Below are 26,173 nucleotides of genomic sequence, written 5' to 3' on the forward strand. Positions count from 1 at the left end.
GAAAAGATTTTTAGGAAGAGATACACATATTTGCTTTATATAACCAGAGAAAACTCACTGTATTTTCAGGCTTATTAAGATCACTTCAAAATTAATGCATCACTGAGGAATCATCAGTTTAGTTTGAAAACATTCAGTGCTAATAATTAGTACATAATTCACCTGCATAAACCTTATGTAAGGCATCTTACCCAATTCTTCATTTGTGTTGTCATTATCAGTAGCAAATGGAAATCGTTTCTGCTCTGCAAGCAACTTCGCTTGACTCTGTAAAACATCATGGTTTTTAAGTGTTTAGCAGACAACAGTACAGAATTTAATAGGAAACCTGTGTCCTAAATCCTTCAGAGAATACCTTATATCAAAAAGTTAAGACTAATGTGATTGCTCAAAGTAACTGAAAACAAATTCATCCCTAGCCTTACACGGGGAGAAAAACTGCTCTTCACTCAGGTGCTGCTGTTTTCCTCTCTAATGCAAGACTAACCAAACCTTTCCAATGAAAGGCCATTGTCAGTGTTTTACCATCAGCCCATGTTTTTTCATTGCATCTTCTTAACATGAAGTTTTGGAAGTCTAAGACACATACTGTTACAGATGAATGTTTATACTCTTTACCCCATTAATTATTCCTTTATCACCTCATAGGGAAGGATACTACAGAGGAATAAAATACTGAAATGAAACACTGGGAAGAACATCGCTCCAGTAATAAAGACAAATTTAACTTAATTGTGCCATACTAGAGTAAAAAAGGCTGCCCTTTCAATAATGACCTTCTATCAGTCCTAGACTTTGTTCAGTCAACTGTAGTCTCATCCAAGATGGCTGTTACCCAAATAATGCTCCTGCAGAAACTAATACTGCCAAAGACAAACCCTCAGAAATTCAGAAATGCTCCATTCATTTTCACAAGTATTTTCCATGGACAGCTGCAAGCCTACAAGAGCAATTTATGTTAGAAGAGAACAAAATGCTCATTTAATTGATAGGCATTCCAAACTGGTTTAGTAAGAAAGAAAGGAAGAAAAAAAAACTTCTCTCACTGCTCAGTTCTCTTCTTTTGCTTCCACTGTGCAACACTTTAACTTCATCCTTAACTTCAGAGAAGACAGTTAAACACCTTAAACTACAGAGAACATATTTAACTCATTTCCTCTACCCAAAAGACTGCACTTAGTCATTCTCTCATCCACTCCTTTTTGCTTGTTCAAAAGTAGCCTCACTACTTGTGTCTATGACACAGACATTCAAATGATCTACAAAACACAAAAGTAACTAGCAAATCCCTTTGCACAGTTTCTGCCCTGTTCATCTAATAATCTCAGGAATGAGCAGAAAGTTTGGCCTGATCTAAAAACTTGAGTATTTTGGAGGGTACGTATGATTAGCAAATTGGATTTTATGAACTTTGTTTTTACTGCAATTGGAGATCATGTATGATTACACTGTAACATTCTGAGAATTGCTACTCCACCTGCTGCTGTACCTATAGTATCAGAATGGAAAAGTTCTTTTTTTCTCATAGGAAAAAAAGTCACTAAAACCATCACAAAAATGACCAGGGTTCATCAGCTATACCAATTATTAAACTACATCTACATTGCAGACCATAAAGATTTACAAATCACACACCTCCAGAAACAACCTTTTCATGTTATCAGCAGCCTTCAGGCAATTTCCAGAAAACTCACTTCAGAAAGTGATCTTCAATATTTAACTCTGCAAAACATTATTCTTCTATAATTGTCTTAATGTTAAAAAAAAATAACTTTTACTAAAGTACAGCTTCTATCTTGGTGGACTAATGAAAAAATGCCAATACATCTTAGTCTGTGGACAAAAGATAAAGCAAAATTCCACACTGGGTATTGAAAAATAAGCTACAACCAAAGGAATCTGGCATTACATTAATATTCTATGAATTGCAGAGCTACATGTGACACTCAGCATGAGTAGCATCACAGTTTTCCCTGCCCTCATCTGTTTTGTTATCATAGAATAACAGAACAGTATTTGGTTCTTGGAGTGGCACAGGAAGGGGATTCATACTTCAACAAATTCTGAATACTTATAGGTTACTCATCCCACGGTTCTACATGCAAACGTTGAGAGTCATTCTGCCTTCCAGAAATTAGAAGAATCTTTTCACAGCACCAACTCCCAATAGGTTGAATTGTTGCTCTCTTCAAAACCTTTTTGAAACAGGAAATTTCGTACAAACTGATTTACATTTCACTGTTTTAGGAAGAATCACTGGTACCTTTATACAGAAATCTGATCAATATCTGATGAAGGACAATATTCAAGTTAAATAACTGACTTGGTAGATTTTGCAGCAGAGCGGTTTTATTTCCAAATGCCACCTCTGTGGAAGTTGCTTCAAATTTCAACACTGTTTTCATGCTCCCCATAGCCAATAATATCTACAAATTGGCCAAGGCTTTTTTGTATATTCACATGGAAATTATGTGAGGATTTTCAATGTCTGTGACTCTATTGGACTAAAGAAGTAACATCAAACCTGTGTTCTTATGTACACTGAAGATTGTATTTGTTCAAGATCAACAGGTTAACAGTAGTGTTGCAAGAAAAATCAAATTCCAAAATATTCCTCTACCAAGAGACACTCTCCTTTTGTTAGAATATTCTCCACACACGATGCTGTTCTCACATTTAGTGAAACATGGTCTGAAGCCTCTAACTCTATTATATGTGCACATTATTTCTGTAGCAATCATAAGTTATCAATCCTTCACACCCATTTTGTGGTAAGCCTCCTCAGGTTTAATCTGGATAAAAAAATTAACATCTTTCCCTTTTTCAGCAGCCTTAAAAATAAAATATTAATTAGTAGACTAATCCAGGTGAAGGTTTGCCTTCAGTGGAAACATCAGCTTCAATTAGTCCTACAGACTCACGATGCAGTACGACTTTCACGAGCAGCCTTTTAGGGACCTATGCCACTGATTAATAAATTCCATTTGTAGTTATTTGCCTGAACTTCATTCTAACTGGTTATGCAGCTAAAGTGATCTGTGACTTCAACAATCTATTAAAAATTGTTTTGTACATTATATTCTTGATAGCATACCAGAATTTTTTCTGTGTTGAGAGAGAGCACAGATTCACAAGATGAAGACCTTCCTATGTCACAATCGGATTCATGGAAGTGCAGAAAGGATGAATCTGGGGAAAAAGAGATAAAATATATTTAGGAACTCAAAGAGTTACACTTATGTGTCGTTATCACACCTCACACTTCCTCACATTCATCTGAATAGCTTCCCCACTGGGCACTCCGCAGGGCAGAGCTTTCATGAAGTGCGTCTTTCTGCCCACAGCACTACATCCACACAGCCAGGGAAGTAATAGTTGCCATGACTGCTTTTACATACTTTGTTTTCTTACTACTGCTTTTGGCTAAAAATACAAAACCAATCATAGTAAAAAAATCTTAAAAAGAAAAAAAGAAAGAGGGGCTGGAAGTAAACAAGAAAATTTTGGTGTAGACATGTCCCCATTTGGCATTATGATTACATTCTCTGGCCCAAGAAATTAAAGACAAAATTAACATTCTAATCCCAGAGAGGAAAATAAACAGAATTGACCATACAGAGGTAGGGAAAGAGGAGCTGCTACTGGAGTCCAGGAAACAGGTATAAAGACTGTATAAAGCAGACAGAATAGTAAACCATAATTAACTGAACATCTACAAAGGTTCTCATGGGTATATTACTAAGAAGGCCATTACAAAAAGTATAATATTGATTCAAATCTATGATAAGTCAAATGCAGCTTGTTGGCATAGCAAAGTTTAACAAATGAAACAAATAAGAAACAAAAATAATCAACAGAACCGCCCAGACTGACAGACTATAGAAGTTACTACTTCACCTACAGGGTGCTTTAACTGCTATCCCAACAGAATTGTTAGCTTTTAAATGTTCAGATCTTAAAGCCTCTATTTACTTAAAATACTTCAAAAATAAACAAGAAAAATCAAATAAACAGTATTATCTCTTTGATTCCATGCTGTAAATACCAAATTTTATCTGCCCTAATGTTTGTAAGTATAATCTTATGCTAAATTGGAAAGGCTGGGGGCAGTGTGTGTTTCTAATTCACTTTTACAGGCAGTGCTATACTTATATTTTGATTACATAAGGGTTGCAATTAGCTAACTCCCCATTTCTCACAAGTACAGTGCTAAAAGAGAAAGAAACAGATCTTGTAAAGAAAAGTCAAAACAGCATCTAAAATCATGCCCTTTAAATAGAAACTTGGAACTAAGTTGAGCCACAAAAGATAACTGGTGGGAGTAGTTTACAAGAGAAGCCAGAGTCGTGAAAAGCAGAACAGTTTAAAGTCAGAAAGTCCAGCAGCTGACCCCCCCAGTTTTCCAGCAAAAGCACTGCCGTGAAGAGGTTTCAACTTCAACACTGCCTTTTGTTCTTCATGTTGGCCAAACCCTCCTGTGCTACAGCATTATTAACACATTACTTGTTCTGTGTTGGTGCTCCTAAGTCAGTGACAGTCAAGAGCCATTGCTGTGGACTCACTGAACATTTTTTGCTGAACAAAACAAAGAGCTGCAGGCACAGACAACCTTCAGAATAATTTTCTACATAACAGCAAGAATTTAGTGAAGGAATTTTTTAATAAGGTGGTAGGGAGTAAGAACAGCCTGTTACAAGTTACATGGGGGAAAAAGGACCCTTCAAACCTTGCAATTCTTGGGGCAACAGACTGCTTTACTCAGAGGGAAGATGGATCTGCCTTTGTTTGCAAGTTAGATACAGTCAAACCCATACCACACTGCCTCATTGTAAAGATAGAAACATCAGTCAAAGAAACCATCCTGGACCCTGTTGTAGGCTACAAGAGGAACTAATTGATTCTCAGCTTCTGGGGAACTTCTACTAAAACAAAGACTGAAAACTTAAGGGAATCTTTTAACTGGCAAGTTATTTAGCCACAGGACATAAACAGAAAGGAGCAAACTGATATACAGCAATTTCAGTACGCTGTTCTGTAACTAAGGGCTATCTTATTATCAGTGTATGCAAAGTGCCTGAGGTACCTCATGATTTAAGCAGAATCCCTTGTATCAATCTCAGTTACACTGGTCTCTTTAAAACAAAATACACCATTAAATCAAAATCTAATCTTCCAAATACACCTGGAAAGGAATATCCTGAGTCAGTCATTCATGTTCTAGTACCAGAAGAAATGCAATGAAATGCTTTGCCATTTATTAACTTGCGTGGTATACAGCTGTTATTTCAACACTGGGTGAAAGTCTTTTTGATTTTATGCTTAAACTTGAATGACTTGGAGCAATGGTCACCTGAGATGACTTTCTCAATCCTATTTAGTGTTTACATACCGTGACGGAAAAAAAAAAAGGCAAACGTAGGAAACTCCTAACAAGGTATTTCTAGAAAACCTGTGATTTTCAGTGGATTACACTAACTGCATAGTGTCCTTAGGGACCACAGCAATCATTGTTACGAGCACAGAATGTATGAAGTAAGAGGAAAAAAACACCTGCAGACAGCTAAGCAGTTATGACACATCACTAGTTATTCTCATATAAACAGTGAGTGCCTATATTGCATTGAATCGATGAAAACTTTTTCATCTGTATTACATGCACATTGTGGTTCAGACTGCTATTTTTAATAGCACATTCACGTTATGGTCATGATCAAAGATCATAACTGATTACTTAAGTCACATGACCCTGATGCAACAGATATTTAAACACATAAAAAAAAGTTTCAGCTGTACCTGTATTACAAGCTATCAATTAGCTTCTAACTTTAACCGTTCTATGATTCTAAGACCAGAAGATGTGCTAACTGAACTTCGGGTGCTCGTAAAGCAAAGCATTCAGTTGACCAGATATAACTCTAGTTGAAAACGAATTACGTCATCTTCAACTCAATAATACGAGCACATAGAGTTGGCATGTCTATGTATTACTGAGTGCCGAGTTTAAAAAGCACGCAGAGCACAGCAGCTAGTAGACTCGGCAGGTTGGGGAGTGGGACAACAGGAATCCTCGAGGCTATGTGACAGATACAACAAGCCCCACGGCTTTCCCTTTACAGGAGTGAGCGCTTTTCCCCTGCTCAGCCCCACAGCAGGGATCTCATCTCCGCTCCGCACGGCACAACACTACTCGGGGCCGCAGCTCACACGGAAGATTCGCTCGGTATGAGTCAGCTGAACAGCAGTAACGCGAACAGCAGTAACGCATACAGCTGGGCTGCCCGCCCTCCCGCCGGCGGCCGGGACCCCGCACCGCGTCGCGCCGGCGTCCCCTCAGCGCTTCAGGGTGGGGTGGGATGAGGGGAGGCGCGGCCACGCTTTCTTCTTCTCCCGCCACCCTCCAGAGTGGCGAGGCCGGGTAGGCGAGAGGAGAGGGGAACCGCCACCCCCCGCCCTCAAGGCTCCGCTATGCCGCTGGGCTCACGGCCGCCTCACCCCGCCCCGGGGCTGAGGGCGGTCATCACGGCAACGCCCCCGACTCACCGCACTCGGCCGAGTACTGCTCTGTCCACTCTCCCGCCGAGGTGCAGCCTCCCGCCAGGCCCTGGCGCTGCCGGTGCAGCTCCTGGTTTAGTAGGGACAAGGCCAGCGCAGTCCGGGCCACGGCCAGCATGGCCAGCGACACCCACAGCAACCTCACAGCCCCGGAGCCGTCGGCAGGTGCCATCTTCCCAGGGCGCATGCGCACCTCTTCCGCCTAGCCCGGGGACAGCGGGCTCTCTCCCACGGGCCCGCCATCAGGTAGGCGGGCACCGCAGCGCTACCCCCTGGGACATGGAGTCCCACACGGGCGAGGCCTGGCCGCCGGCGGCAGCAGAAAACCACAGTTCCCAGAATGCCCGGCGGTGTGGAACCGGCCCGGCTCCGCCCCAAACGCGGAAGTGAGGCGGTTTGAAGCGCTGACAGGCCGGGGCGTGCACTCGCCCACCATGGCGGCCCTTGGCGCCTACCGCTGCATCGAGTGCAGCAGGGAGGCGGCGGAGCTGTACAGGGACTACCAGCGTGGGGTGCTGCGCATCTCCATCTGCGTGAGTCGGGGTGGCCGGGCAGTGGGCAAGGGCGATTGGAGGGTAGAGGAGGGGGACAAGTGGGAGGCTTCGATGTCAGCAGCAGCAGGCGGTGGCACGTGGTGCTGTGGGGCCCTGCCTCGGGCCTGGGCCTAGGGCCGGCTCAGAGGCCGGCGGATGGCGGTGTTCCCTACATCCATGTTTTCTGTTTGTTGAGCTTCCCAACATAGTTTCCCTTCAGTTCCTCCAGGGCACCAGTGCAATAGCACTGCCCAGTGGCCTGGGCACTCCCATGCTGGGCACCACGGTGGTGTTGTCATTGTGCTCTGTGTCTTTAACTCACTGACTGCAGACCTGAGCCCGGCTTCATGGTTAGACAGCTGCAGCACAGCTAGGAAACAGCTGAACTTAAGCATTGAGGTTTGACTGATGCCTAAAGAGGCCTTCGAGAGAGCTGGAGAGGGACTTTTTACAAGGCTAAGGGGGACAAGTACAGGACAAGGGGGGATGGCTTTAAGCTGATAGAAGGTACATTTAGATTAGCTATTAGGAAGAAGTTCTTCATTATAGGGTGTGTCATGGTTTAAAACCAGTCAAGCAGCTTGTTCACTTGCTCCCCCCTTCTTGCCCTCCCCCTACTCCCAGAGGGACGGAGAGGAGAACCGAAAAGAATGCAACTCCCACGGGCTGAGATAAGAACAGTTTAGTAACTAAGGTATAACACAAATCACTACTGCTACCACCAATAATAACAATGATAAAGGAAATAACAAGGGAAGAGAATACAACATCTCACCACCAGCCAACCAATAACTCACCACCCCAACCCAACCAAGCACCGACCGATACCTCGTCCAACCCTGCAGTCCTCTCCCCTTTCCGGGTAACTGCCCTCAGTTTGTATAGTGGGCATGATGTGCTGTGGTATGGAATGCCTCTTTGGCTAGTTTGGGTCCGGTGTTCTGTCTCTGCTTCCTCCCGGCTTCCCCTTCTCCCTGGCAGAGCATGAGGCTCACAAAGTCCTTGGCCAGACCAAAACATCAGTGTTATCAGCTCTGTTCCCAGGCCGAAAGTCAAAACACAGCACTGCACCAAGAAGGAGAAAAAATGACTGCTACTGCTGAACTCAGGGCAGGTGCTAAGACATTGGAACAGGTTGCCCAGAGAAGTTGTGGCTGCCCCATACCTGGAAGTGTTCGAGGCAAGGTTAGATGGGGCTTTGAGCAACCTTGTTTAGTGGAAAGTGTTGGAAGGGGGGTTGGAGCTGGAGGATCTTTAAGGTCCCTTCCAACCCTAACCATTCTTTGATTCTATGACTGATGATTATTCAACATACAGGTGTAGAGCTCTGTACTCCTGACCACCTATGGTGGCTGTACTTCCCATAATGGCTCCAGCAATTTTTATGCTGTTCACTGCCTTTTCTTCTTACTCTGCCTCTTACAGAGTTCAATATTTTCCAGAATGATTTCAAGATATTAAAATATCTCTTCTCTTTTAGTGTCTGCTACATTTTCTTGGAGATCTTGCAGCCACAGAAAAGAAACAACCAACAAACCAACATTTGCTATTTTAAGCAATGCTTTCAACTATTTCTACATTATTGTTTTAATTTTTTATAGGGTTTATGGTTCTTGTCTCCAGTGGTTAGTTTTGACTTAACACCCTCTATTTCAGTGTAGGAAAGAAAGAATTTTGGAATAGAGGGGTCTGCAAATACATCTTGTCTAAGCCTTTTATCTGTGATTGTGTTTCACAACATCCTCTCTGCTTCTTATAAAATTTGCAAAGTGCTGTGCTTGAACCAATTGTTGAGTTATTTGTGTTTTGTAAGGAATTAGTTGTGTATCATTCAACTTCCTTTTGGGTGGTTTCCCCCAGTTTTGTAGCCCTTGGCATTTTGAGAATGCTGATGGGTTTATTTACTAATCCTGAAGCTATAAAGATAATGGATGACAAGAAAGCTTTGTATGAAACCTGTGATGAATTCCTTTACAACTTTATAACTTTGAGTTATTCAGACATTTCCTGGATCAAAAATAGAGATCAAGGGCAGCCAGATCACAGAGGTCTGTGACCAATTTGTATTTGGGGAAATAATGGTTAGCTCAAGCTGAAAGACGTATGTGTTAGATCTCAGCTTCTGTTATCAACAAAAGGCTGTGAAAACAAGATGTGTACAAATTACTGATGAGAGTAGAAAGAGCTGATTCACATCCTTCTCTTTTTCACAGCCCAGCAGGCAGTTAAAATGGCTTGTTGCTGTAGAGCATAAACCAACTAAAAATATATACAAAAATCTCTGCAGATGTTTCAAAAGCTGGGGAGATCAGCGGTTTTCTTAGGTAGAAGACAAAGTAACAGATACTGGTTTCTGCAGGCTTCAGACATGCACACTGCAAGGAGAAATTGATTGTTAGTTGTTTTTTTGTGTTAGTATAATGCATCATGTTTAGCAGTGAATATAAATTACATCAGATCGTTGGTAGTCAGATCATGCAGTCAAAATGTGTCATTGGTACATCATGAAAATGTGAATAGCTTCTATAGAGTTCATGTGGAGCTTGAAACTTGCCTTTGAAATCAAGGACAAGTTGGATACAAAAGGACAAGTATAAAGCTTATGCCTGCAGCCGTATCACATAAGATTTAGCACATTGTGTAAACCCAGGTCATCAATTACTCTTATTAATTTGGCCATGATAATCTCTGGGACAAACTGGGAGCAAGTAGATGGCACTTGTTCGTCTTATTGTTTAACCATTGGCAGACCAAAAAGCCTGGACTTCCGGAGCTGTGGTATCCTGTGTAGAATCAGACTTGGGTCCCAGTTGCTCTGTTCATCATAAGCATCAAACTCTTACAAAAAAGAGTAAAAGAAAGAGCAAATAGTCACATGCTCCTAGCAAATTGGAATTCTGTCCACCTTTCTTCATGCAGCTCCAGATCTGTACCATTTTTCACTTGCTCCTACCAGTCTGTTTCCTCTGTCTATGTTGGGGGTTGTTATGGTTCAATTTCAGTCTTAGACCTAGTTGCTGTTACCTGGTGCATGCCTATGCTGGTTTTGGCTAGGACAGAGTTAATTTTCTTCATAGTCACTGGTATGGGGCTATGCTTTAGATTTGTGCTGGAAACAGTGTTGATAATTAATGGATGTTTTAGTTACTTCTGAGCAGTGCTTACACAGAGTCAAGGCCTATTCTTCTCACACCTCCCCAGCAGTGTGGAGGCTTGGAGTGCACAAGAAGTTGGGAGGGGACAGAGCTGGGGCATCTGACCCCAACTGACCCAAAGAATATCCCAGACCATATGGTGTCATGCTCAACACATAAAGCTGGGGGAAGAAGAAGGAAGTGGAGACGTTCAGAGTGATGGTGTTTGTTTTTCCAGGTAACCGTTACGCATGATGGAGCCCCGCTGTCTTGGTAATGGCTGAATGTCTGCCAATGGGAAGCAGCAAATTAATTCCTTGTTTAGCTTTGGTTTTGTGCATGGCTTTTGCTTTACCTATCAAACTTTTACTTCAATCCATGAGTTTTCTCACCTTTAGTGTAACAATTCTCTCCCCCATCCTGCTGGGGGGAGGGAGGGAGTTAGGGAGCAGCTGCATGGTGCTTACTTGCCGGCTGGGGTTAAACCATGACAGTGTCATCCTCTCTAAGCCTTTCTCTCCATTTCTGGACACTCAGGAAGTGCTGAGAGTAGGGTTGGTCCTCACAAGGAACAGGCATTGAAAGCACGTTAGTAAGAAACACATGGTTTATAAAGTGGAGATGAGAATGTTAGAAGATTGCCAAGATCAAAAGATTCCTTCAGTTGAACTGATCTGAATTCAATTTTATCTGTGTAGTGCAGGAAAGCATTGCTGTTGTCTCCTGCTACCAAGACCTTATGGTTTCTCACAGGGCAATTCTTGTTTGACTTTTTCCTTTTAATCTGGAAGGACTGCACTAACCCTCTGCAGGCATTCTACTCCATGCAGGGAATGTTGTATTCTGGCCAGAGACATGAATAACCGTCACACCAGTGATAACAAAAAAATAGTTGAGTACAGAATGTCATTTGATACCCTTCTCAAACTTTCATGAGCAGTATGAGTTTGTCGGTGTTAGGAACCACCCTAACCTGATGGTAGGGATAGCTTAGAAGTCTTCTCCACTTCAGGAACTATAAAGATCCCACTTGCCAGTGTGAAACTTTATTTATATCAGGTATTTATAAAACTTAAGAGTGTAGGGCTCTAAAAGCTTACAGAAAGGTGGAGTATATAAGGAAAATTGGAGGTCTGAGGTAAGATTAGAAGGTCTGATCACCCACCCTGAGAACAGCTTTCATCTGTCTTTGTGGAATTAGAGCATTGAGTACTGCTACTCCATTATAGCTTAAGAGAGAAAAAGTGGAAAGAATATGGAAAGATTGTATAATGATACTCAGCCAGTGGACATAATCTAGATAACTTTTTTTTTGTTGTTAAAAAGCTTTGGGATACTTGTGTTTCCCATTTTTAAGTAATACATTAAAATACACATTAAGAGAAAAAAAACAAAACCAACAACTGATGTGTTCCATATGACATGTAACATAAAGGGCCCTCAAAAAAACGGGAACAAGCAGAATATTGCCAAGGTCATCACTGTTTTATACTGACCTACAGACTTCTTCCAGTCCTAATTTAAAGTTATCTGTATCTGAGATGCAGATTCTCAGGATGTTCCTGTCATTCAACACCTTCTGGAACATGATCTTGAGGTTGAAGAAGCCAAGTTCTCCTGACAGCATCTTCTGTCTAGTCCTACATTTATTTGTAGGATGTTTAACCTGATCTGAGTGTAATTTCCAGGTGGAAGAGTTGAATGTCTAAGTGAAATAACATGATTTGTATTGTGTTTTTAATCTGTTGAAGAGAATAATTCATTTTTTTCCAGAGGCAAATATTTAAAGATTCCATTACGGAACATCTGTTTCCAGCCCACAATGTTAGAGTACAATTTTGGAAATTCAGCGTAATATTCATGGTGCTGCTTCAGTTCAGTTCCTGCTGCATCTTTATTGCTCTTAAGACAACTAAAAGTTTATTTGAGCTCCATATTGTAATTCTAATGCAGGCAAGCATTAAAGACCTCACAAGCATTACTATCCACCCTGGAAATAAATTTGCAATGGATACTGAAGAAACTAAAGGCACCTTCTTCTGTCAAGCATTAAGTCCATGGAGTACCATGAAACTTGGGACAGAAAGATCATGTCTTTTGTTAAGAGCTGTGCAGTGTGGCTAACTGCCACAAATCCTTCAAGTTCTGTAACATCTTTTTTAATCTGTTTTCTTTAATCAAAGGCAGTTTCAGCAGAAGCATAGCCCAGACATCTGGTATTACACATTCCTTTGCTTTTAGTGAACATACCTTTTTCTGATCCTGCATATATTTTGCTGTGGAAGTGCTGTTACAAGAGACAGGTGGAATATTGCTCTTTAAAAAGAACTTAAAGGTACTTAAAAATGGATAATAAAATTCTGAAGAAGCTCACCTCCTCAGGGATACCTTTTCAATGTGCATTTTCTTCAGCGATAATGGGTGGTGGTGGGGTGTTTGGCATGCAGTGCACAGGAATGTTAGAGTTGCCTCCAATGAAGGTGACTGCTGGTGTTCACTTTGCAACTCATGGATGATCTTCTAGTCCTGTGCTGTGAATGTGCTGATGTTTTCCCTATTCCAAACCAGAAGTGATGGTGAAAGCAAGCCTAGATGGCTCTTTATAAAGGAGAACTTAAGGATATTTTGAGGTCCTTAAAACTTAAATGATCTGTAAATAGTACAGCAGATCTTCACAGAATATATTATGAGCCAACCATTAATAATAGTAACAAAAACCACTGTTCAGATAACACTGCACCATTGTGGTATTAATACTATAGGGGGAAAAAAGATCGCATTTGGCTAACCTGGAATAAATTCTGCAGTCGCAGTGCAATGCATATAAAAAGAAATAGAAGGCAAAACATGCAATTTTTAAAAATTTGGTTTTAAACTACATGTATGTTATGTGTAAAAGATGTTAATTGTACCAGACCCTAACAAAGGGAAAGAAATTATTGATTGTAATATGTAGAGCTCAGTCAGGATTCCCCTTGTGTTTTGTAATAAGAAAGCCAAATTGCCTGAGCAGTGCATGCTTCATTTAGCTTTTCCGCAATTGAAAAATAATTGAAAAACTCTTTTATTGCAGTAAGGCAGAGACTGTGAATGCTTTGAATGCAAAGCATTTGTGTGGTCAGGTAAAGAATCTGTCAAGAGTACAAAGATCATTCTGGGAAATAATGAATGGTTTTTTTCTTATTTACATAACTCGCTACTGGAAAACATCACATAAGAAATTGATAAAACTGGTTTTAATTTCAGTTTTCTAAAATGGAATTCATCTGAAACTGGGCTGGTTTGTTTTTCAGCTGCTTATGATACTTAGCCACATCCATAATAAAGAACTCATTCCTGAAAGCAGCAGAGCTAATTACATTTTATTGTTTAAGGGTGCAATGTTAGTTTCCTCTGTGAATTTATGTAAATGGACCTATGTTCATATTGAAGCTACGTAAATGTTGTTAACATTTGCTGTATATGTAGTCTGGCAAAATAACGTAGCTTAATTTTGACAAATGCCAAATCAACATTCCAAAATGAATACTAAAATGAAAATGTTTCACTGGTGTTTCTAATGTCCAGAGATTCCCAAATGTATTCCTGGTGTGGTTTTCATGGTATTATTAGTTCAGGGTGAAGTTCTTCCCCTCTACTCTGCCCTGGTGAGACCCCATCTGGAATATTGTGTCCAGTTCTGGGCCCCTCAGTTCAAGAAGGACAGGGAGCTGCTGGAGAGAGTCCAGCGCAGGGCAACTAAGATGATTAAGGGAGTGGAGCATCTCCCTTATGAGGAAAGACTGAGGGAGCTGGGTCTCTATAGTTTGGAGGAGACTGAGGGGTGACCTTATAAGTGTCTATAAATATATAAAGGGGGAGTGTCACGAGGATGGAGCCAGGCGCTACTCAGTGGCAAACAATGATAGGACAAGGGGTAATGGGTACAAACTGGAACACAAGAGGTTCCACTTAAACTTGAGAAGGAACTTCTTCTCAGTGAGGGTGACAGAACACTGGAACAGGCTGCCCAGGGAGGTTGTGGAGTCTCCTTCCCTGGAGACATTCAAAGCCCACTTGGACACATTCCTGTGTAACATTATCTAGGTGTTCCTGCTCCGGCAGGGGGATTGGACTAGATGATCTTTTGAGGTCCCTTCCAATCTCTAGCATACTGTGTGATACTGTGAAGTTCGGTTATTCAATGGGTATTTTTCTTTTCAGTCATGTCCTATGACTTCCTCTTCAAGAACTTTTTTCCCTTCGACCACCCCCATCCCAAAATACCTTTACTTAAAAATTCAGTTATGTCTTAATGTTGGAGAGAGGACTTTGAAAGTCATATTCATATATTTAGGAACTTTGCCCTTCAGTGACAGTAGGTATGTCCTCAAATATTTGTACACTCTGTAGTATTTGGCATATGTTTGTGAACTGTGTTTGCAGTTGAGTATCCTTGGTGAACAGAGATATATCTTTTGAGTAGTGTTTTATAAAAGGCTTATAAACATGAAGTCAGAAATAACATTTCAGTGCTTCGTCTTATTTAATACAACTGAAATGTTAAAACATATGTTACTTTCCTTAAGTGTTTTGGATTGCTTTGATCAGAAAGAATCTGATAGCACACTATGAAGAGTGTGGTTGTACTGTTTCTGGAAGATTTCTTTTTCCTTTGAAGCTGCATTTGCTCATGAGAACGGAAGGTGGTTTTGGTTTTGTTTGTTTCTTTTAACAACAGACAAGCATAGTCAAATATTCCTAAATATTTGATTAATCAAACAATTCTAATTCAAAACTAATATTCATTTAAATTAATTAGAATATTGAATACATTCAGCACCCTTTTTAGGGGAGCACAGTATCTACTGGACTTCTGTGTCAGTATGCGTTATTCATAATTTTCCTTAAATTTGCCAATTTAGAAGAAGATATGTAAATAGAATTTATGGTGTCAAGCTTGACCTTTCTCTTCTGCAGCATAATCTGAAAGTATCTTTTAATCAAAGTAATGTGTGTTTTTTCAAAGTCATTTCCTGGTTTTGATATCAGTTACATAGTTAAAGAAGAAATTAAAAACTGGTAAAATAACAGAGAAATCCAGTTATTTCTTTAGATCATTTTAGACCTGGTTATGGTAACTGAGGCATTTCTTTGAGAAAACACAAAGACTGAAAAAGCTAGATTTTGATTAAAATATGTGTGTCTCTCATGCTGAACTGGACATTGAATACAGCCGCACAGAACTGCAGTTGGGAATGAGATGTGAGCATGAAGTATTGTAGTTCATTCTAAAGTGCCTGACTAAAATCTTAAAACTAAACATGCAAGCAGTTTTCTATATCTGAGCTGCTTATACTGATCTCTTCTAAAAGTGTTAGTAATTATCAATGTCCATAAAGTTCCATTACTTTAATTAGATAAAGCTACCTGGTTAAAACTATGTGTGCATTAACTCTTCCTTGCACTGATTTTGCTGAAGTCAGGCTCTAGTCACAAGTTTTCTTCCAAGGCATTTAGGCATTTAAGGTTAATGTCAAATGTTTTAGTAGTACAGCTGGGAAAAAAATAAAAGCCAGGTATGGAGGAAGATTCATCCTAGAGGGTCTGCTAATTCTGTAATGTTCTCATGCTATAGCATCGTCTTCATTTTGTCTGATTATTCTATGGCAGCACACACGAGTCTTTGCAGTAAGGTGGTCTGTGGGTCTCACAGGTCCCTGAATGAACTCACACTGGCTAGGTCTCAGCCTGGATAAGCACAGAAGACTTTTCCTTCATAGAGTTGAGACTCAAATAGAAATAAAGTATATTAAGAATAGAGCTCTCATCTAGGTGTAGAAGACAGATAGATGTGAATATGTGTGTGTGTGTGTGTGTGTGTGTGTGTGTGTGTGTGTGTGTGAAAAGTCCTTGAAGATGGCTGCTGTTTTGTGATAACAAAACCCAGCAGGTTTTCTTTTCCTGTTGAAGTAACATAAGAGAAATAGGATTCTTAAGTGTTTGGTGGTGGTACGCTGAAATACTGAATTAAATGTCATTCTCATATCTGTGGAGCAGAAGACACATTCTTATGGGTAATACCACTATTTGTGTATTTGCTTATAGCAGTCTTCTGACATATCTGCAGTGGAATTTCTCTATCACTGGTTTTGCCTGGAGAGTTGGCCTGATAAATTTTAAATGTCTAAAACTCATGTCAGCTGTCAGTGAAAATCTTCAGTACCTCTTAACTGCAAGGTTTTTGATTGGTGTTTGGTTCACACCCTCCACTTGAAAAGACCATTCTTTCCTTTTCTCAGAAAGATTTTTTGACCCTGGTCAAAAAATGTTCTGTTGTAGGAAAATTTGAGAGCATAATAAATCCTGGGGTATGTAGGATATCCTCCATCTAACTTTTATGACACCTACTGTATTCAAGGGTAATCTTCTTTTGTATGTTCTTCTCTAATGCTTGTGTGAATAAGCCTATAAAAAAAAAGAGATTTCCTGTGCTACATCAACCCAGAGATTTGACATATGTAAATTACCACCCATAAGGATATCTGGTCATGATTTCCCTGTAGAAATAAATGAAGCAAGGCACTGCCTTTAATTATAGTTGCAATTTCTTTTTGATTCTGTTAACTCCTTTAGCTGTGGTCTTCTGTTAATTATGTCCTTTCTTCCATCTCAGTATAATTTTAGACCTATCAAACTGTTGGTTAATTGAGTCAGTTTTTGAATTTGTTACTTCTAAATTATGTACTGTCATACACAGTGTTTTCTTGTCTAATCCAAATGACTTTGTTAGGCTTTTTTCTTGAGCTGGACCAAGAAATATGGGTTAGTGATAGCAACATTCCTTAGACACTGTTAAACTTACACATATGTTTGGATGTTGTTCTTGGTATGTATGATGGACTTTTGAGTCAATTTGATAATGAAATTTTGCAGCCTCAAATTCTCCAATAATAATTCTGGTAAATAGCAAGGCAAACTTAACTTTGAACATAAGGAATCTCTATAAAATCTGAAAAAAACCTTTTTGTTCTTTCCTGAGAGTTTGTCTGTAGGTATGCGTTCTCTAATGCTGCATTCTTGACTGCTGCACCATTTCGGAAAGCTCTGTACGTGGATTTCTATTCTGGCAATGCACAGCCATGCGCTCATTAAAATGGAAATAGAGAGTTTCTGTGACTGTTGTACTCTGAGGATGGCAGCTAATGTGAAGGCCCAGGGGAGAGGGATTAGCTGAGGACAGGTTGGAGGAGAAACTGACCTGCAGGCGAGCATCCTGTGAATGCATTTGTTTGAGCTGAAGTGCTTACTGTGATCAAGTGCTGCTGCACCTTAGCTCTCTGCTAGAAGTTACTTCCCCCTGAGGTCTGCTAGGTGAGCCTTTTGTAGGACTGTTATTTAACCATCCTGTTCACAGTTAGTGTTATAGTCTTCTGTTAGCCCTTCTCATTTAACTCAAGTCAAGAAATGTTCAGCCATGAAGATAAATCAATAAATCTGAAGGGAATTGACAAGCAGTTCTCAGTGGTCTGAGTGAAATAACCCGTCTAGTAAGCACAGTGGGAAACAGCAGATGTATTGGACAAGTAATGATCTAATGTTTTACCACTGTTCAGTAGCAACTTCTGACTCTTTGGCTGTATCTGTGTTGTAAAAACTACATTATCAATGTCCTGAATATATTGGTGTTTGTTCAATAATGAAAAATTAGTTGAAATATCTGGACAATTTACCACTATGGAAGAACAATGCAACAGTAAAAAAACAATTATTGTCTTCTTGTAAGGAAGAAAAAGGTAGGATAGGAGGATAAAGCATCTCTGAAAAGAAGGAAGTGATAGAAGAAACCAATGTTGTTTTTTTTTTTCCAAAAATACCAAAACCCTCACCAAGATACCCAGTAGGTAAGCCATGATCAGTTAACCTTTAACAAGATACCAGTGCGTTTCTTGCATCTTGGGAGGTAGTTTGGGGTTTTTTGCATCTGTAGGGCACAAAATGATGACTAAATACATCCTTGCAGAATTTATTATCTGTATTAATCTGAAGCCTGTAAAAATCAATAATGTATCTTTGCTTTATAAGGGAAGTCTGTGTCAATTGTAGTGTTGATAGTGGGGAAGAAATTATTCTGAATGGATTAAAAACTGATTTAAAGTGAAGATTGCATTAAGGAAAGACTAATAAGAATTGAATAGCTATTTGGATTTATGTAGTTTTGCTAAGATTGGGGGAACCAGTTTCCTCCAACTGGAGGAACCAATTTCATAAACCCTTGCCTTTTTTTTTCCTAATTCTTGTTATTTTGTGACTTTCAGAAATCGTGCCAGAAACCAGTGGACAAATACATTGAGTATGATCCTGTTATCATCTTGATTAATGCTGTTTTATGTAAAGCACAAGCATACAGACACATTCTTTTCAATACGAAGATAAATGTAAGTTGCTATGCCCCCACCCTGTGACTTTTTTTGTTAAAGATGTATTTACATTTGGCAAGTTGATTGTAATAGTTGTAAAATTTTAGATTCTGTTATGCTCTTGCCCTTCCACTGGTTCCAGCAAGCTGAACCAGTTATATCATGAATAGAACACATGAAATCTCAAACTCCAGTTGGTGAAAGTTACTGTCTCCACAGTTGTGATGCTGCAATACTAGCAAATACAGCAGTCTATTTACATGTAAAGGGAAGAGAAGGAACTGTATGGAACTGCTCCTGCAGTCTAATTTGCCTGTCATGTTAATTGATGTTACAAGGACGATGTGCTAAATTGCATTGGAAGGGAAAGATCTAATTTCAAATTAATTTCCAAACTAAATTTCTGTTGGAAACAATTCTTGCTGAAATGAGCTATAGTAGCATAACATACCGTATTACTAATACTATGTTACTTTAACCTACTGTACCAATTCCTTATCATATAACCATGCCCTTGAAACTATAGCAAAAGATAGAGGCTTTCACATGAAGTGTTGATGCAGAGTTACATAGTTAGTTGTGCTGGTCAGGCTGGAGTGTAGAAGTATAGCTTTTCTGACAGAATCGTGTGTATTTTTCCCTTAAGGATTAATTTCCCTGGAGAGGGAAGCTTGTCTAGAACAAACTATCCAAGAATAAGTGTATGCTGTGTTCACACTGATACCTCTTGTCCAGTCCAGTGTTTAACAATGTAGATAAATATTCTCACTTCATCTTTCATGCATAAATCTGACAAAGATTTTTACTTAAGCAGTGCTTTTGGAGACTGGTCATGATGTTTTCTGTGAGGCTTCTGAAAGACCTGTTACATCTGTGGAAATTTCAGCTATTCAACTAAATTGAGTTGAATTGAGTTATGCCTAATTGGCATAACTAGTCTGTAATGGAAAAAGTAGAATCTACACACAGAAATTACACTGGTTTATTTAAATCTGTATAAAACCAGAATTAACTGCACATAGACTTACAGGCTTGTTTGATATGGAAACATGGTAACTATGAGCCCTCATGATAATATTTTTACAGTCACTTCAGAGGATATTTTTAAGTTTTGCTTGGTTATATTGCTCCATATATTTTTGGTCCCTCACCCTTAACGGAACTAAGAAATATTTTTAGTATAACTAGACTACTAGTTTTTTCCTAAGGAGATTGTTCCAGGGAAAAAAAGAAACAAGGCTATTTAAGTCAGTTCACTGAATGAAGTAGTGTCCTTAACCTTTAATTTTTGCTAGTGTGATTCTACTAATACTGATAATTTTGATACTATAATTCTATAATTTTACAGAACAACTTCAGTTTTATATTCCTAACTGAAACAGCCTTCACAATTTTAAAAAGAGTATAAAGCAAGCTTTAGAAATGCCATTCGTGCCTTCTTCTGTATGGAACTGCTCATGCAGTTTTCTACACCCTCTAATTTGCCTATCATGTGAACTGATGTTAAAAGGGTGATATGCTGAACTAGTGGTTCAACAGAAGTAATTTGCTATTATTTCTAAACAAAGATAATAAAGCTACAGAGCTTGTTTGTGTAGAGGTGTTGAAACATATTTTAAATACCAGTTTCATACTGATGCTTTAGTTTGTACTGATTTAATACTGATGTTTTTATTATTCTTTCCTTTACCAGATTCATGGGAAGCTCTGCGTATTTTGTTTGCTCTGTGAAGCTTATCTCAGGTGGTTGCAACTACAGGATTCAAGCCAAAATACAGATCCTGATGACTTAATCAGATATGCCAAGGAATGGGATTTTTATAGAATGTTTGGTATAGCTTCTTTAGGTAAGGTCAGTTATTAGTTCATGTCACTATCTACTCCTAAAGCATTGAATAACTTCATGAGTTTTTCAACAAGCTTGTATTGCAAAAAATTAACACAGAATGGATGTTATATCCAACCCAGTATGGTTAAACCATTATACACATACTCTCTAATTTGTCTCCATTTAATGCAGATGCATGTTTTGATCCTGATTACAGTTCAGACAGGTACAATCGGCATTAGGTATTAAAACACTGAAAAGTGGCAATCTTAAGAAATCTTTGTCTCAATCCATTTACATAGTTTGAAGACCAGTGTAACGCTCAGCTTAATTCCATATTTCATGGTGAATCCAAGGTTTATTCATTAAGGTGATGCAACAATAGGATGATCCTTACAGAAGTAAATAATTGGGAAAAGCTGTATCTATTGTTTGGGGGTTTTTAAATGAATACACAAAATACAGAGTAGAATAAATACTTCTATGCTTTAAGACTCCATTGAAGGCAGGGAACAGGTGTTCTTTTATTTTGGTTAATACTTTATTTTAATACTTTTTCTGTTAATAGTTTTTAAATCAAGGTCACAGACTAAAATCTGTATTACCCTTAGACATTCAGAGTTTAACTTGTCGTGTGTCATCTCATGTTGCTCTAAGTAGGTTTTCATAACACATCAGTAAAAATTTTGGAACTCATTTCTCAGTAGTAATTCATCTACTACAGTTGTCATGAGAGTTGCTTTGACATCTGCATTAATTCTAGTGTTACACAGGGACACAGTGGTAAAAAAAGTCTAATAGCTCAGTAATATTTTCACCTTAGTCTTCTTATGCTGGATGGAAAGAGTTCATTGCTGGTGACCTTTTCAAAGATGACAAGTACTGATTATGTTTTATAGGCTAAGAGACAGTTGAAAAAGACCCCTCTCCTTTTGTTAAAAATGAAAAATAATTGTAAACTTCCTGGGTAGTATGGTGTCAGAAATTGAGTATGACAGTCCTGTTATGAATATCATGAATTATTCTGAATGTCATTATGCAAAATTAGTTTAAATAAGTAATACTCCCATATTAAAGTGAACACAGGAGATGGAAGACGTTCATATTTGCATATGTCTTTTAAATAGCAGTGGCTAAGTTGCATTTGGGACACATTGTTTCACTGAAATTCATCTAAGAAAGGACTTGATTTTGGTGCTTCATTCTCTCTTTCCAACTCCTCTTATTTCCTCTTAGAACAAACTTCATTTTTGGTTGGCATTTTTATTTCCTTATGGTGGATGAGACCTGAGATGCTGAAAACGAAGTCTGATTTCATTTTACTTCTCAAAGCACTGCTGCTGTCCAGCTATGGAAAGCTTTTGCTAATTCCAGCTGTTATTTGGGAACATGACTACACACCTTTGTGCCTTGCATTTATAAAAGTGTTTGTCTTGATATCAAACTCTCAGGCAATTAGAGGTATGTTTTTGCTTTCTTATTACTACATTATTTGTATAGAATGTGAGAATTTGCAGCTGTTACAGAAATTCTTGTTATATTTTTAATCAGTATCAGAAATGTGACTGAAATAGTTCTAGCTTAAAACTGTTTTGTAGACTTTAATTGAAAGGGAATGAAACAAAATACTTTATTAAAATAATAAAAATCACCTCATCTCACCATCATCTCTTTGTATATGCTGTATTATATCCATCAGATCCATCAGTCAGAATTTGAAACAACTCATCATGGATCATTGAAACATAAAATAGAATTTGTTGTGTGTTTGGAAAATGAAAATTTCATGTTATTTTTATGCATGGCTTTGGAATGCAGACTTTTAACGTATTTGTGTGATTTCTTATACATACAAATTAATGTGAAATCTCACATGTTTACATTATTGTCTTCAATGGTAAGTTATATATTTGTTCTGGTTTCTTTTGCAGTTACATTGAACTTGAACCGAATTCTCCCTTGGTTAGCTATCTTCTTTGGATTAATTCTTGAAAATGGTGTTGTCTGCTTGGTCCAGAAATTGAGGTGGGATGTTTGAAACATCAGCCCAGATCTGAAGAATTACCAACAACACGATAATCATTTTCTAAGAATGATCTCTGCCAACAGGCTTCAAAGACGCTTTTCATCATTATAAAGAAGGTGACAGATAACAAAAACTTGTGTTAGTGGTAAGTGTAGACAGTTTTAGGATGAGTCAAACTGGGAAACCTCGGAAGTTCGGCTATATAATGTGGTGAGCCATAAAACTTCATAGAATCACAGAATGGTTAGCGTTGGAAAGGACCTTAAGATCATCCAGTTCCAACGCCCCTGCCATGGGTGTGGACGCCTCACCCTCAACCATGTCACCCAAGCCCTCTGTCCAGCCTGGCCTTGAACACTGCCACGGATGGGGCATTTACGACTTCTCTGGGCAACCTGTTCCAGTGCCTCACCACCCTAACAGGAAAGAATTTCCTCCTTATATCCAATCTAAACTTCCCCTGTTGAAGTTTAAACCCATTATCCCTTGTGCTATCACTACAGTCCCTAATGAAGAGTCCCTCTCCGTTATCCTTATAGGCCCCCTTCAAATACTGGAAGGCTGCTATGAGGTCTCCACGCAGCCTTCTCTTCTCCAGGCTGAACAGCCCCAACTTTCTCAACCCATCTTCATACAGGAGGTGCTCCAGCCCCCTGATCATCCTCGTGGCCTTCCTCTGGACTTGCTCCAAAAGCTCCATGTTGAGAATATCAGAACTGCACACAGTACTCGAGTGAGGTCTCATGATGGCAGAGTAGAGGGGCAGGATCACCTCCTTTGACGTCATGGTCACGCTCCTTTTGATGCAGCCCAGGATATGGTTGGCTTTCTGGGCTGTGAGCTCACACTGCCAGCTCATGTTAAGTTTCTCATCAACCAGCACCCCCAAGTCCTTCACAGGGCTGCTCTGAATCATTTCTCCAATCAACCTGTGTCTGTGCATGGGATTGCCCCGACACAGCTTGGTGTCATCAGCAAATTTGCTGAGGGTGTACTCAATCCCATTGTCCATGTCACCGACAAGCCTTAGCTTGTTTATTTTCTCATTAAAACATATGAATACATCACTATCCTACCAGCTTTATGAATCTGGCCACATAGCTATGGCTGTCACAAAAAAAGGTACACTAAAAAAAATGAGCACTGCTACCAATCACTACATTTTGGCAGAAAGAGGAGGATGAATTGTTCCCTTAAGAGGAAGGAAGAGAGTCAGTGAGAAAAATGTAAAAGCCCAAACTTGTATTTCCGCAGAAACAGATCTTTCAAAGAGAGAAGTAAATGTGTGCAAACAGGTCATTAGAGAAAAGGCAAGTATTGCAGAGTAAAGCTACAGTGGGAAAACTACATTGCATTCTCTGCCATGTTTATATAATAATCCAAAATAATAAAATAACTAGTTCTAGAGTAATCTGTAGGAAATATAGTTTTAACTGGCTTGAAATTTTATGTGATCTCATAAATGCTTCTACTGTGTTCATGAAGCTGAAAAGAGTGAAAGGACTCTGATCCCTGGCGTTCATAGTTGTTTGGGATATTACATCTAGTATCAAGCCACATCACCTGCACCCAGCCCTCATGTGGCAGCAGTTTTAGTGGAGGCAAAAAATGAAGTATGAGGCTGCTCAGCAATAGAGTAGTACTTGCTAAACAAACAAACTAGCCACCTAATTCAGGTGTTTAGGCCTGAATTAGTGAAGAAACACTTACTGAAGTTCTGCACCTTTTTACCCAGCAGCCAAAGAAAGGGCACAAACCTTTCGTGCACACCGGTTTCCCTTATGTACCATCCAGTGTTTAATTTTCCTGCTTCATTTCTGGTAGTCTGTACTGTCTATAGGTAGTACTTCATTCTTCATTTTCCTCAGATGCAGTCTCTACCTCTGTTTTGCAAAATGCATCAAATAATGTTTTGCAACATCTTCAAGTTAATTCCTAACAGGTTTAAAGTCTGGGTTTTGAGCACAGAAGGCATTAGGCATGTGTATGTGATGCAACTGCCCATGCCATAGTAAGTTACTTGGTCAGAAAAGCAAACAGTTTTAATAGGTCAGAGGATGACACCACTCCTGTGCCATTTGTGTTACACTTCACACCTTTCTGATCATGTAGAGAAGTTAAAAAAAAAAACCAACAAACTGCAAACCCTTTACACCCATGAGACAGTTGAACACTGCAATTGCTCCAGCAAGCACATAGTTTTGAAGGCTTATGATGGATCCACCTTGCTACTGGTGTGAATCAGTGGCCAGAGAATTCAGCATCGATGTGTAGTTGACTCACTGGCTGAGCAGCAGCTTTGGCAACATGGTACCTAGACCATGCTTTCCTTTACATAAGGCGATACTCCTCCCCAAAAAGCTTTTCTAAAAATGGCATGTTGCCAAAGGTGCTCTGAGTAGTGCGCATCTTCCTCCCACAACGCCAGCACACAGCATTGCAAAAGAGGCTGCAGGTGGAGAAGATGCAAAGGCAAAGAGCAGTAGATCTTTCAGAAGAGCTTCAGGAATGTTGGTATGGCCTACTTTCATTTTCCTCCTGCACCTTCTGTCTTGAGTTTAAGAGGGAAGCCCATGCTGGAGCAGGCTCCTGGCAGGACCTGTTGCCCTGTGGAAAGAGGAGCCCATGCTGGAGCAGGTTTGCTGGCAGGCCTGTGACCCTGTGGCAGACGCATGCTGGAGCAGTTTGTTCCTGAAGAACTGCACCCTATGAAAGGGACCCACACTGGAGTTTCTGAAGAACTGCAGCCTATGGAGAAGTTTGTGGAGAACTGTCCCCCATGGGAAGGACTACACACTGGAGCAGGAGAAGGGTGTGAGGAGTTCTCCCTGAGGAGGAAACAGCAGCAGAGACGTGTGATGAATTGAACACAACCCCCATTCCCGTCCCCCTGTGCTGCTGGGGTGGGGAAGGAGGTAGAGAACCCAGGAGTACAGTCAAGCCTAGATAGATGGGAAGGGTGGGAGGGAAGTGTTCTTAAGATTTGGTTTTATTTCTCATTGTTCTACACTGACTTGATTGGTAATAAATTGATTTCCTTGATTCAAGTCTGTTTTGCCCATGACAGTAGCTGGTGAGTGTCTATCCCTTTCCTTATCTCAACTCACAAGTGTTTTGTTCTGTTTTGTCTCCCCTGTCCAGCTGAGGAGGGGAATCATAGAGCATGTGGGAACATGGCATCCAGCCAGGATCAACCCCACCACAACTTTGTACGTCCCTCTTCAGAAAATACACATCCTTTCTATTGCCAATTCTGGTTTTCTGATGATTTACCAACAGTGCCTTAGTTTGTTCCTTTTAGGTTAGATTCTTTTTTCTTATTAATATGTCATGGTTATACACAAAAGACTATTTTTCCCTGAATTTTTCCCTTGTCTGCTCTGGCACTGGTTTCAGTCTAAAGGCTGAGTGGAGCGCATTAAGTATGACTAATGCAAGGGAAAGATTTTGCATTACATGTAAGTATTACCTAGTCAGCATCAAAATTGTAAATGCAATATATATAAATTTTGTTTGGAGATAGCTTTCTTAAAGTTTATTTTGAATTTAAAAGAAATTATTTCAGGACATTTTGTGAGTTTTATTCAGAAGACCTGTAATGGACATGAATACATTCCGAGAGATGAAGTGCTTATCTGTTGTGTCACATATGCCAGTAACACATTAGTTATGCACTCTGTAATGCTATCAGGCGCTACCAC

At 39.7% G+C, this 26,173-nt stretch overlaps 2 protein-coding genes across 8 annotated transcripts in view; one reads left to right on the top strand and one right to left on the bottom strand.

The window, feature by feature from the left end:
• TTC13 (tetratricopeptide repeat domain 13) overlaps nucleotides 1–6,767 on the bottom strand; it is a 41,173-nt gene extending 34,406 nt beyond the window's left edge. For 2 of the 7 annotated variants that reach the window (XM_062641893.1, XM_062641892.1), the window contains exons 1-3: nucleotides 6,541–6,762; nucleotides 3,095–3,189; nucleotides 192–267 (exon numbers count right to left, since the gene is read on the bottom strand). In XM_062641893.1, the coding sequence (XP_062497877.1) occupies nucleotides 192–267; nucleotides 3,095–3,189; nucleotides 6,541–6,739 (370 nt within the window). In that variant the 5' untranslated portion in view covers nucleotides 6,740–6,762. Of the gene's footprint in view, nucleotides 1–191; nucleotides 268–3,094; nucleotides 3,190–6,540 lie in introns of all 7 variants that reach the window. The other 5 variants (XM_062641896.1, XM_062641894.1, XM_062641897.1 and 2 more) reach the window with 3 other exon arrangements.
• A 163-nt stretch (nucleotides 6,768–6,930) lies between these two features.
• ARV1 (ARV1 homolog, fatty acid homeostasis modulator) lies at nucleotides 6,931–22,799 on the top strand. The gene is made up of 5 exons (XM_062641654.1): nucleotides 6,931–7,085; nucleotides 18,517–18,636; nucleotides 20,312–20,465; nucleotides 21,683–21,907; nucleotides 22,378–22,799. The coding sequence occupies exons 1-5, from the start codon at nucleotides 6,987–6,989 to the stop codon at nucleotides 22,482–22,484; spliced, it is 705 nt and encodes a 234-aa protein (XP_062497638.1). The 5' UTR covers nucleotides 6,931–6,986; the 3' UTR covers nucleotides 22,485–22,799.
• Nucleotides 22,800–26,173: the final 3,374 nt, after the last annotated feature.

Source organism: Pezoporus occidentalis, unplaced genomic scaffold, assembly GCF_034315485.1.
Source record: "Pezoporus occidentalis ecotype Australia unplaced genomic scaffold, CSIRO_AGI_Poc_V1 ctg7, whole genome shotgun sequence".
NCBI classification, from domain to species: domain Eukaryota; kingdom Metazoa; phylum Chordata; class Aves; order Psittaciformes; family Psittacidae; genus Pezoporus; species Pezoporus occidentalis.

Bases quoted from the DNA above. Each gene is read 5' to 3' on its own strand.
- ARV1 (XM_062641654.1), top strand. From the start codon at position 6,987: ATGGCGGCCCTTGGCGCCTACCGCTGCATCGAGTGCAGCAGGGAGGCG. The intron at 7,086-18,516 runs GTGAGTCGGGGT...TGTGACTTTCAG, and splicing joins TGCTGCGCATCTCCATCTGC to AAATCGTGCCAGAAACCAGT. The intron at 21,908-22,377 runs GTATGTTTTTGC...TTTCTTTTGCAG, and splicing joins AAACTCTCAGGCAATTAGAG to TTACATTGAACTTGAACCGA.